At 44.6% G+C, this 13,107-nt stretch overlaps 1 protein-coding gene across 7 annotated transcripts in view; it reads right to left on the bottom strand.

Annotated features, from left to right (window-relative positions):
* Positions 1–8,683, bottom strand: part of LOC105486875 (kinesin family member 16B) — a 310,777-nt gene extending 302,094 nt beyond the window's left edge. For 2 of the 7 annotated variants that reach the window (XM_011749956.3, XM_011749953.2), the window contains exon 1: positions 8,426–8,645. In XM_011749956.3, the coding sequence (XP_011748258.2) occupies positions 8,426–8,472 (47 nt within the window). In that variant the 5' untranslated portion in view covers positions 8,473–8,645. Of the gene's footprint in view, positions 1–7,416; positions 8,387–8,425 lie in introns of those variants that run through there. The other 5 variants (XM_011749957.3, XM_011749955.3, XM_071079696.1 and 2 more) reach the window with 5 other exon arrangements.
* Between the last annotated feature and the right edge of the window lie 4,424 nt (positions 8,684–13,107).

Below are 13,107 nucleotides of genomic sequence, written 5' to 3' on the forward strand. Positions count from 1 at the left end.
AGACTTGAGCCCGACCGCCTGACTGCAGCCTTCCGCACTGGCGACCTTCTCTCCTCCCAAGCCTTGAGCCCCTTGGTTGGGTGTGACATTCTACTCTCCTGCCTTCCTCCCTTCCTCTCTGCACGTCCCTTCTCTCTCCAACTTGATCCTCCACTCCTACCTCCCGAAATCTGGCTGTCAGTAACAATAGTGAGTATAAAAAATTATAGTAACTATGATTTAGTGGACAGTTATTATGTATTTATTTACTTCATCTGATCTCAACAACTTACACAGCATTATTTTACAGAAGTGGTTCTCAAATGTTGGGGCCTCAGGACGCTTTTATGGGCTTAAAAAATTACTGAGGAGACCCAAGAGCTTTTATTAACATCAATTATCTACTGATAGTTGCCATATTAGAAATTAAAACTGTTAAAATTTTAAACAAAATGCATAGCCCACAGAGCCATGACATCATCACACATCATGCAGTTTCTGGAAAATTCAACTGTACCGTCACAAGAGAATGAAAAAATGAAATATAACATGTTAGTAGTACTGTGAAAACAGTTCTGACTTTGTGAACCCCTATAAAAGAGTCTCAGTGACACCCAGTTGTCAGTGACACCCAGTTGTCTCTGGGCCACACTTTGAGAATCACAGTTTTACAAAACAGAACCTGAGCCTTAAAGAGGAAAATCAGCTTGCCCAGTCACTCGGCTAGCCCACTGAAGGGCTCCAGCCTGAACCCGGCTCATGCAGCACTGCTGTTACCCTCTCTCTTTCTTCCTTACTGGGCTCTTCCTAGGAGACAGAACTCACTTCCACCACAGCAACTATCACCTTCCGGTGACCCACCTGCAAATGCACATCTGCAGAGCTGATAACTCACCCGAGTTTCTACTGCCCGGAGTTCCCACAAGCACCCCGAAACAAATCAACAGACCACCAAGCCCTTCCACCCACCCCGACCCGCGCAGGGCCAGCATCGGTGCCTTTGGGAATGGTCATTCTTGCACTTATTAAGGCCCCAAGCCACTCAGAATCATCTTTGACTCCCCATTTCTCTATGTCCTGCTGACTGGTCTTTAGAATGTCTCTTGCAACTGCCAAAAGCAGAATATAGAAGTGTGTACATTATGTTCCTACACAAACGGGAAAAAGACTAGGTACAAACGCACCAAAAGTTTATGAGTAGTTAGCTCCAGATCGTGGGATTATAAGCAATTTGTGATTTGATCTCTTCGGTATATTTTTCTGCATAACACACGTTTCATAAGCATACATTATTTTCATAATCAGAAAACACAGTGATTGCTTCTTCAGGGCTTTGTTTGTAAGTTTTGCCCCTTGCCTCTGCCTTTTCCAATTACAACCAAGCCCAGAATCCGATCACCATGGGTCATATTTCAGTTCTCTTTACTGTCTGCCTGCACTGGTTGTCAGCACTCAGACAGACATCTTGAACCTTAGCCTTGTGTCACAGAGGGGTGGCAGGAAATTCAGGGAGACAATAATGCATAAAAGGCACTTTGCACAGCCCTTGGCAAATGGTAAATAAAAGTTCACCGTTACTGGTGCTAGTATTATTATTTCCCTACACTGCTATTAGATGAAACTTCGGAAAACACTAAATGGCAAATGACAGCCCTGTTTTAGAACCATTAGTAGTTCACAATGCCTAATAATAACCCTTACTTTTGGACCCAACACTGTAAGAAATGCTACCTCACTGTGCAATTACCATTTCAGCCCCACGAGGTGGTCCTATGGAGATCTCCATTTTACAGATGAAGAAGCTGAGGCACAGACATGTTCAATAAAGTGCCAAGGCATGAAGCTAGAAAGTAAAAGAGCTGGAATTCAAGCCTTTATTCAGTCTTGTTGCACAAGAGAATTTTCCAGGATGGTGGATATATTTATATCTGCATTATTGAATATGTGTCTATTGAGCATTTGAAGTGTGCCTAATGCAATTAACTAAAATCCTTATTTTATTTTATTTTATTTTATTTTATTTTATTTTATGTTAACTTAAATAGTCACATAGATGGCCGACAGTTATCATACCAGCCAGCACAGGGATCTAGAGATGAAAAACCCAAATGCCCAGGCTTAACAAAGAAAAGTCCTCACAACACCCTGTCTACCAGACTTCCAACTAATTCTTACAAAATCTTCAATTTGTCTAAAATCATTAGTGAAGTAAACATGTTCCCACCTTCCAGCCACCCTCTGCCCACCTCTCGACTAAGTTTTCTGTATAATGAAAGGACTTTAGGAAGTTAGAGTAGGGGAGACTTGGGTTTAAATCCAGCATCACAGTATACTAGCTGTGTGACCTTGCGCAGTCTTATTTATTTTTGAGTAATCAATCTCCTTATTTCAGTCTCTGAGCCCTTGTTCCTCATCTGTAGAATGGGCTGACAACGTCAACTTCCAAAGAGTATCAGCCAAGCACCTAACAGAAATTATCTATAAGGTCACTGGTCATATCCCATCAGGGCTCAACTCAAGTTCTACCCTCTTACCTAAAGAGACTGCAGAAGCCCTGGAGATCTCTTCCTCCAGCCTCCATAATTCCCTAGAGGTTCCATCTCAACCGTACACAGATTCTATTGTTATGTTTTTGTGTAGTGTGTTCTCCAATAGGCACTTCCCTGAGGCCACGGGCTTCTGTCATCTGTAAGCCCGAGGCAACAAGTCTCTACACAAAGGGCTCTGAAGGGAACCGGAGGAGCTGGCTCAACGCAGCATTATTATCTGAGGGGTCTCAGTCCCCCCTCTGTAAAACGGGGATAAAAAGTGAGGGCTTGGCAGGGCGCGGTGGCTCACGCCTGTAATCCCAGCACTTTGGGAGGCCAAGGCGGGCGGATCACGAGGTCAGGAGATCAAGACCATCCTGGCTAACACAGTGAAATCCCGTCTCTACTACAAATACAAAAAATTAGCCAGGCGTGCTGGCGGGTGCCTGTAGTCCCAGCTACTCGGGAGGTTGAGGCAGGAGAATGGGGTGAACCCAGGAGGTGGAGCTTGCAATGAGCCGAGATGGTGCCACTGCACTCCAGCCTGGGCGACAGAGCGAGACTCCGTCTCAAAAAAAAAAAAAAAAAAAAAAAAACAGTGAGGGCTTTTATCAGTCAGTCAATTGGTGGGAGGAAGAAATGCAATTGCCAAGGTAAAGAAATAAGCGTAGGGCCAGGCTGGGCGCAGTGGCTCAGGCCTGTAATCCCAGCACTTTGGGAGGCCGAGGCGGGTGAATCACGAGGTCAGATCAAGACCATCCTGGCTAACACAGTGAAACCCCATCTCTACCAAAAATACAAAAAATTGGCTGGGCATGGTGGTGGGCGCCTGTAGTCCCAGCTACTTGGGAGGCCGAGGCAGGAGAATGGCGTGAACCCAGGAGGCGGAGCTTGCAGTGAGCCTAGATCGCCCCACTGCACTCCAGCCTGGTGAATAGAGCGAGACTCCATTTCAAAGAAAAAAAAAGAGCGTAGTACCTGGTACCTGGCAGTGCCTTGACAGATACCTCCTGTCCTTAATACAAGACATGTTTGTCCTCATCATCACTAACCTAAGAGGCTAACTATGAACTACTTTCCCTTTGACACTATCTTCTTTTCAAAAGGGGAAGATGTCAGTACACGCTAAAGATACCTAATCCAGGCAAAATGCCACTGGTGGTTTTTTTCTTCTTTTTTTCTCCTGAACTTGATAGACTTGACACTAGATTCTACCTGAGAGGCTAATCAGGAAGAAAGGCTGAGAACAGTAAGGAAAGAGAAAGAATGGGGTGAATTTGCCCTATCAGATAAGCAAGGACATTATAAAACATAGCTATAAAGCTGACACATCACCAGCACTCAGTAAATATTTTTTGGCATTTTTTAAATACTTGCTTTTGAATAAAGTTACAATTATTAAACTGTAAAAATAACAGTACTGACAACAAGCACTCTTCATGGCGCCCTTGCTGAACGCCAGGCTCTGTGTGGAGAGCTTTATCCACATGCGTTATCTCACCTGAACCCACAACAGTGTTTTTCACACCCAACTGCAACTCTTTTGTGGATCACACCCGTAATCCCAGCATTTTGGGAGGCCAAGGTGGGAGGATCACTTGAGCCCAGGAGTTTGAGACCAGCCTGGGCAACATAGGGAGACCCCGTCTCTATAAATAATTTTAAAAATTAGCTAAGTGTGGTGGTGTGCACTAACAGTCCCACTTACTCAGGAGCCTGAGGCAGGGGGATCACCTGAGCCCACCAGGAGGTGGAGGCTGCAGTGAGCCATGACTGCCCCACTGCACTCCAGCTTGGGCAATAGGGTAAAACCCTGTCTCAAAAAAAAAAAAAAAAAAAAAAAAAAGGCATAGCTGTGACTGTCTTAAGAAACTGACTTTGACTTTGGGCAAGTTAACCATGTGCTATGATCTGAATGTTTGTGTCCCCCTAAAATTCAAATATTGAAACCTAACACCTCACTGAGATAGTATTAAGAGGTAGGGCCTTTGCGAGGTGATCAGGTCATGAAGTCCTTGTGAATGGGATTAGCACCCTTACAAAACAGGCCCAAGGGAGTCTGTTTGCTCCTTCTACCACGTGAGGACACAGCAGGAATCTACTATGTATGAGGACCTGGCTTTCACAAGATAGCCTATCTGCTGGCACCTTGATCTTGGATATCCCAAGCTTCAGAACTACGAGAAATAAATGCTTGTTGTTTATAAGCCACCCAGTTTATGGTATTTTGTTACAGCAGTCCAAATAGACCAAGAAACTATGTCTCCCAATCTGTACAATGGCATAACAATAATAGTCTCTACATGCCAAGATGTCTGCAAAGATTAAACTGGATTTTGTACCCGGAGCTGGGACCAGAGAGTCTGGCACAGAGTCAAGTCTCAATAAAAGTGGCTACTACTTTGCCTACGCAACAGAATCACTTCCGCATTTGAAATGAGTATTATTGCCACATAATTGAAAGCTACAAGGCAATAAAAATAATCTCATCACATCTTAGCCTGAATCAAGCACTCACATTCCTTACAACGCTGACTGATTACTGCAAAGGCCCCTAGTTTAGAAACTCAGTCAAACTCAACACTCCACCACCAGCAGTCCTTACTTTCCAATAACTCTGGGACTTGTTTCTCTGTAGGTTGCTTTCCCTTTGCCTGAGGCTCCACTACTCTAAAGATTACCATTAAAAAAATTATTAACAACTTCCTTCAATCCTCCTCACAACCAACTGAAACTTCTCCAGTGCCAATGAATTTTGTAGGTGACTTTTTAAAATTACCTAAATAAGCATTGCTGGGTCAATAATTAATTCTAAGTATTAATTATAAAACTACACATGAGAAAAAAACAAACAGTAAAAAGAAAAAAATGCCTTTCACCTTTGCCAAACGGATTCATCATCAGTCCTCCTCTTTAGAGGTATCAGTGTTAGGTTTCTTATAAACCATTACATACAGATGAACCTGTGGGGGTGTGTGTGTGTGTATGTGTGTGTACATTTGTTAGCACACACATACACACAACTTTACTCCACTGTGGATATCTTGCTTTTCTCAATCCTCTACCTTGGAACTCTTTTAAGATCAACACCCTCTTTCTAAGAGTTGCATAACGTTCCACCAAATGATTTAGGCCGTAACTTAACAAATTTCCCAGTTTTGTATATTAAGGTCATTTATGATTTTTTGTTATAAACAATGATGCAAAAATCATCATCTTTACACATAGATCTTTGTACGCAGAAATATAATCCATATAATAAAAATTAGAAATTAGAAAAACTAGAAATTGTCAGATCAAAGAGTTTATAGATTTCCAATTTTTTTAAGAGAAGCATTTTTTGCTTAAGTATAAAGATTTCTAATCTTGACAGCTACTGTCAAATTTCCCAATATGAAAGTTTCAGATGTTTTGATCCTTTATGCTTCTGTGACCAATGCAGAGGCGTCTGTTTCATCACTCCTCTACCAGCAATTGATGCTCAGTTAACATTTATCAATCTCGCTGGCTAAAAAATGGCATTTTATCACTATTATAGCATGCATGTCTTTCCTTATAAATTAGGTCAAGTATATTCAGTTGCCAATTTATATATCTCTTTCCACTTACTGCCAACTTCTGAATCATTGACTCTCCTTGAAAGTACTGTTGGGAAGGTTATCAAGTAGCCTTGTCTTTGAGACCAAGGACACCATCTTATTCTCATCATCCTGGCAATATTTGACACTAACCACCACCACCTCCTTCAGGATGCTCTTCTCCCTTTCCTGCCATGACTATTTGCTGTGCTGGTTCTCCTCTATGGACTGCAAGTCAGTCTTCTCCCTGAAATCCTAAAGAGGGGGATATCCCAATGTCCAATCCCTGGCTCCCTTTTCTTCTCACGTAACATCCTTAAATTGTGGTTTCTGTGCAAAGGATTTCCAAATGTCGATCCTCAAATCACCTGAGACCTAACCCTGCGTTTTCAGCTTTCTGCTGGACACCTCTAGCAGAGGGATGGATGTCCTTCCCACACTTCAGATAATGAACAAGGTCAACATGCATGAAACACTTGCTCTGTGCTTGTACTTGACACATATTGCATCTCATGTAACTCTCCACATCCAAGAGAGAACACACCAACTTCATTGTCCACCTTCCTCAATCTTTACTCACCTTCCTCAGCATCAAACCTCAGTTAATGATTCTACACTCGCATCTTTCCCCCTTCTTCCCATCCAGTGAGCTGCCAAATCCTGCCAATTCTGCCAGTGAATGGTCTTCGTGTAACTATCCTGCCTTCCCATTTCACCTCTGGCTCAGACTGCTGATCACCTGCCTCTTACCTCAATCTTGACACCACCAGAGTTCTCTACTGAGAATATAAATAACATCACGTGAACCTGCCTCCTCAAAGCCCAAGGCCTCTGGACTTATTTCCTGCCATCCCTCCATGTCCCTGGGCTCCAGGCCTACACTGGCAAGGCACTGAACTCACAGTTCCTGTCCCAGCAGGCCCAATATTTCACAAGACTCATGCCAGTACACAATCCCTCTCTCACCAGATCACGGGCTCACCAGGTCTCATTCCCCTTGTACCCCAGAAAGCACCCAGCACAATGCTATGTGTTTGGTAGGTGCTTAACAAATACTTTCTAAAGTTACACAACACAATTTGCTAGCATATGCTCATATTATTCCAAAGGAGAAAAAGAACTTCCATATACATGAAAATCCATAATAAAGAAAAATCTTTGTGAAGTTTATCTTCTATGATTGAATGTACACAGAAACATAAATATTCCCTTAGAGCAAAAAAGTCAAACTCTTACTCTAAACCACTTTAGAAATAACTCAAAAGTCACAAAAAGCAGACTCTAAAAACATTGGGTTTTAATTATTACAAACCAAAATAATGATTTCCTACTTGCCAAGAGAAGAAACAGATTCAGATGAGTCAAATAAGGTTCCGGAAATCTTTTGATTTTATGGTCTTCAGATGCCCCAATCAGGCGTCAGAACTACCAAACATTAACCTCCACAAGTTGATATGACAAAAGCAAAAAAGGCCTATGTTAAGTCAAATATCCACCAACTTGGCAGAGAAGTCAATAAAATCAAATAGCTCTGTGTGAACCTCGCCTATCACCTTTGAGGACACATCCCATTTAGGTCTACTTCATTCTTTAAAGTCAAACCAATTTAAAAAGTAACTTTTCCAAAGAATCTTTCTAAACTGATTAAAAGAGGTCATTGAAAAGGGAGCACACACTATTTTTCAGTGAATGAAGATAAGGATTCTGAAAAGCATTACTTTGTAGAAATACATAACAAGATTAAATTTTGTGTGTAACACTCTTCCTCTCTCTTAATATCAGAATATTTCAAACACGTGTAAAGCGTCCTTGACTTTTTTCTAGGAGTCAGGACTTTGTCAGAGTTGTCTCTGACATAAAGTTAGGGACTGCTAAGTTATGGATTAGACATTCACGGAATCAAAATCATCTCTAACTGAAAGATTAAAAAGTAGCATGGTTAATTGTTAAGAGAACTTCTGAGTTGGTAGAAATGAGGGGTTCGCCAGACAGCTCGTGGTGCCCCCGTCAGCACTCTCACCATCCCCCCAACTATTTTACATCTTCATGGTAATGTTCCCTTGATGCTTTTTTAAAGGGGGAACAGGAAAAGCTCAAGTTAATAGGGTGGAGAGAGTTAATAGAATCTTCTCCTTTACCACCAGGGTCCTCTCCAGGGCAATGTGAACGGGACAGCAGTGCACGAAGTCCTCCAGGCCCCCAGAGGCCACAGCTTGGGCCCGGTGGGCCAGGACCAGCCGGTGACACTTTTAAGTCCAGGCTGGCTTTGGGGGAGCTGGAAACAGGCTTCCTCTGGGTGGGCGCGCGACAAGGGGGCGGGGCGCGGGCGGCCCCACTCACCTGCGATTCATGGGCCGGACCCTCACGGCCACCTTGACTGATGCCATCGCTCATCCCGACCCAGCCCGCGCGGGGTCCCACCAGCCCAGAACTCCGCGGTCGCCGGCGACGCTGGCGACTCAGATCCCGGCTCCCGCCCACTTCCCTCTCGCCCCCGCCCCTCCGCTCCCGGCCGGACCTGGAGTTCCGCGGCGGCCCCACCTGCCAGGCCACTGAGCATGCCCAGAGCGGCTCCGGCCCGCGTGATCCGTGCGCCGCGGTTTGGCGACGGCCGGGCGGCGCGGAGGGGCGGGGCCGCGCGGCCTGGGCGCCGCCTCCGGGATCCCCTAGTCTGGAAGGGCCACGTTGTGGACCGTGGCGCAGAGGTTATGGAGGGCGACCAGGGACGGATGGTTTCAGGAAAACTAGAACCCACCCTTACAGCCTGAAAAACTGGAGAGAAGAGGATCGCAGCAATTTAAAGCCAGCGGCAAGGATCACAGTCCTGGGGTCAGATGACCAAAGCCAGTTTTTCAGCCCTTAGCAAGGACCTGGCTTCACCCAGTCAAGCATGAGTTAACTCATCCATTTTACCCTCGAACAAACTGAGTCGCAGAGATGATCACAGCTTGTTAGTGGCGAACTCCGCTAGGGCCTTCTCTGCTACCCTAAGGAGCTCCAAGCGGTTAATAGGGTGTTGGATGTTTTAAATGTGTGCGGGAATGTTGTTATATTGGCTAGAATCAAACCTTATTTGAACTCGTTTTGCACTTTTGTTACACTTCAGTAATTTTTAGTTTTAATCATAAGGGAGTTAAAGGCGAAGACAACTGGTATCTTTTTTTTTTTTTTTTTTTTTTTTTTGAGACAGTCTTGCTCTGTCACCCAGTCTGGAATGTAATAGTGCGATCTCGGCTCACTGCAACGTCCACCTCCCGGGTTCAAGCGATTCTCCTACCTCACCCTACCGAGTAGCTGGGACTACAGGCATGTGCCACTACGCCCGGCTGATTTTTGTATTTTTAGTAGAGACGGGGTTTCACCATGTTGGCCAGGTTGGTCTCGAATTCCTGACCTCAAATGATCCGCCCGCCTCAGCCTCCCAAAGTGCTGGGATTACAGGCGTGAGCCACCGCGCCAGGCCGACAACTGGTATCCTAAGGCTTAGAGCCTCTGGTAGAAGTGAGCTCCACCTCCTTTCCTGTGTAGAAAGTAAATGCATTCATTCACTGAATCGAGCATGCATGAAATCGTTTACACACACCCAGAAGCCCACCTGTGAGCCACAGGAGCAGCCCCTCCAAGAAGCCAAGCTATAATGGGGGACTCAAGCAATGGAGGCGGAGCTCCTGTTTTTAAGTCCTAGCTCCAACACTAGCCTTGTCAGCCATCCATTTTGAATTACTGGGAGCCTCTGAGGCTTCTTGCCTCATCTGCAAATCAGGAACAACGGCATAGAGTTGGTGAACGCATCAAGTGGGATGATGTATGCAAATACGCAACCCACTTACACAAAGAATTATCTTCCCATAACCTTCCCTGGATCCCTAGGGCCAGCAGGGATCATAGCATCCCTTTGTTTCTAGAGCGCGGAAATCACTGGGTTTTCCCTGTCTGGAGCAGAGCTGGGTGCGAATTTGACCAATGGGTGGCAGGAACACCCGGAGCAGGATATTAAGGAGCGGGCGAGCGGGCCAAGCATGCGCAGTAGCGGGGGTTGGTTTGAGAAGCCGCCAGGGAGCCAGCGCGGCGCCCTAGCTGCGGGTGGCAGGGGAGGGGCCCGCCTTATATGGGAGCTGCGTGGGGACAAACTGTGCGGGCCCAACGCGCGGAGCCGAGAGACCTCCACTCCTGCTCCGGGTCACTCCGGCCACTTGGGGGGCGTCGGCGCGCAGACGCTGGCCAGTTCAGTATTCAAACTTTTCAGGAGGAGTGCTAGCTTACTCATGACAGCGATTTTCTGTTTCGGGGTTTCACTGGTCGGTAGTTTAGCAGGTTTTGCTCATTCATTCGTTAGTGTAATTCCAACAACCTACATGTGTTTATAAGCCCCCTGTCCATCCACGACTTTGCCGTCTGACACAAAACGGACCATCGCCCACCGGCAGACGCTTTAGACAACAAACAGCATGCCTGGAGCTTTTCAATAGGAGGCAGTAAGGCTTGATCATCGCAGACGATATGGAACGGGGACTTTCTTAGCAGAAAACATTTCTATTAGAGCGTGAAGGAAGTTTCTGAAAGGGAAGATTATTATAAGATAAGGGGTTTGCTCATCTTCTCAAACTTTAGTGTGCCTACTTTGAAGTGCTTTGCAAACTTGAATGTTTAAAGGAATCACCTGGCGGTCTTGTGCAACTGCGGCTTCTTATGGGCAGGTCGGAGGGGAAGCCTGAGACGTGGCATTTCCAGCACGTTCAGGGAGTAAAGATGCTGCCCGCTGCCACCCTCCCTGCAAGGAGGCAGGGGATAGATGACCTCTACGCAAACTGTGAGAGCTTAAAATACTGATAGTGAAAAACAGTTACAGAAGCTCTAGGCCGGGCACGGTGGCTCATGCCTGTAATCCCAACACTTCGGGAGGCCAAGGAGGATGGATTGCCAGAACTCAGGAGTTCGAGACCAGCCTGGGCAACACGGTAAAACCCTGTCTCTACGACAAAACAAAACAAACAAAAAACAAGCCACTCATGGTGGCGTGTGCTTGTAGTCCCAGCTACTCAGGAGGCTGAGGTGGGACAATCGCTTGAGCATGGGAGGCGGAGGTCGCAGTGAGCCAAGATGGCACCGCTGTACTCCAACCTGAGGGACAGAGACCCAGTCTCAAAAAAAAAAAAAAAAAAACCTCTAAATCCGGGGCCCAAAAGGTCAGTAATAGAATTTAGGGATCCATATCAGTCATGTACTGATGCATAAAAATAATTGCCAAAAATGTGGAGGCTTAAAACAAAAACCAGTTATTATTTCTCTCAATTCTGTGGGTTGCTGGTGTCACCTGTGCTTTGTGGCTGGGGTCTAGGCTCAGCTGGGGTGAGGAAAAGTTGATGCATTTTGCTTTTTCATCCTCAAAAAGTTTAGACCAGTTTCCAGGTTTCTGGCGGCAGCGAGACATGCCTCCAGGAGAGCAAGCCCTATGCACAAGCCTTTGTTGAACTTCCACTGACCAAAGGCAGTCACATGGCCACGCCCAGTCAATGTAGGAGGGGCCCCCCAAAGAAGGGGTGGGTACTCAGGCGAGTCACTAAATAACAAACCTACCTTAAGATCACATTTCTTTCTAACATTTTGATAGTTATAGTTCAGTATAATTGATTTTCCTTGTAATCCCGTGTATTTTATTTTATGCATTTTAAAATGTTATTCTGAAAATGTTACTCTCACCAAACAACCCAAAGGGTCCACGGCATAAAAAAGGTTTAAGAATCTATGATTTTAAAATTCAATTGGATGAATAAAAGACATTTTTATTTTTATTTTGTGTGTGTGTGTATATATATATACTTTTTTTTTTTTTTTTTTTTTTGAGACAGAGTTTTGCTCTTGTTGCCCGGGCTGGAATGCAGTGGTGCGATCTCGGCTCACTGCAACCTCCACCTTCCGGTTTCAAGCGATTCTCCCACCACCAAGTGCCCACCACCAAGCCCAGCTAATTTTTGTATTTTTATTAGAGACGGGGATTTCATCATGTTGGACAGGCTGATCTCGAACTCCTGACCTCGTGATCCGCCTGCCTCTCCCTCCCGAAGTGCTGGGATTACAGGCATGAGCCACCAAGCCCGGCTGACATTTTTCTTTTGTCAGAAGGTTGAATTGTGATGGGAAGGAGAAGAGAAAATTCTGAGATCTGGATTAAAACCCAAATGGTCTCAAGATGCATATGTGAGGTGGGGGATGTGGTTGTTTAGTTTGTTTTGATGTAGTTTATTTTGGTCTTCATTTATTGACATTTTTTTCCTGATGTTTAGCAATCTCTTTTTTAAAACTTCTTTTCAAATTTTTTTAAATCTCTATTTAAAAAACTTTTTTAATTGCCAAAAACTTTTCAGTGACTTAAACTCTCTGAGTCTTAGCTTCTTCATTTCGAAGTGAAATAGCACTGTAATAGAATGTTCACCACCTCAAAATATTTGAATCATCAGGGAATACTGTCATCAGAAGAAAAATACTGTATTTTTCATGAGCTGTGCTTTTTCTTCATCCTAGCCTCTGAGGAATAAAATTGATTTACTTTCTTACAAACATGACTTTTTGAAAATCTTGATGAACATCAGACTGGCACACTTCAATTGGGATAAAGGATATAACTGACACCTCATAAACCCATCCATTTCCCTATGTGCTAGAAGTACTGACCATAAGCATTATATCACATGATACACTTAATATCTGTTACAGGAGTGCCTTACACCAAGGGACTTAAGTTGAATTTAAGAGTTATGTGGTTAGCCAAAGAGAAAAACAAGTGTTTTCTGGGTTTTCAAATAAATGTATAATAAATAATAGTACCAGAGACAGAAATCACAGATACCAAGTCCAAACCCAGCACCCTTTTGGTTTTTTTCTTTGTTTTTTTTCTTTTTTTTTTTTTTTTTTGACAAAGAGTCTTGCCCTGTCCCCCAGGCTGGAGTGCAGTGGTGCTATCTTGGCTCACTGCAACCTCCACCTCCCGGGTTCAAGCAATTCTCCTGCCTCAGCCTCCCAAG

Source organism: Macaca nemestrina, chromosome 15 (genome assembly GCF_043159975.1).
Source record: "Macaca nemestrina isolate mMacNem1 chromosome 15, mMacNem.hap1, whole genome shotgun sequence".
NCBI classification, from domain to species: Eukaryota; Metazoa; Chordata; class Mammalia; order Primates; family Cercopithecidae; genus Macaca; species Macaca nemestrina.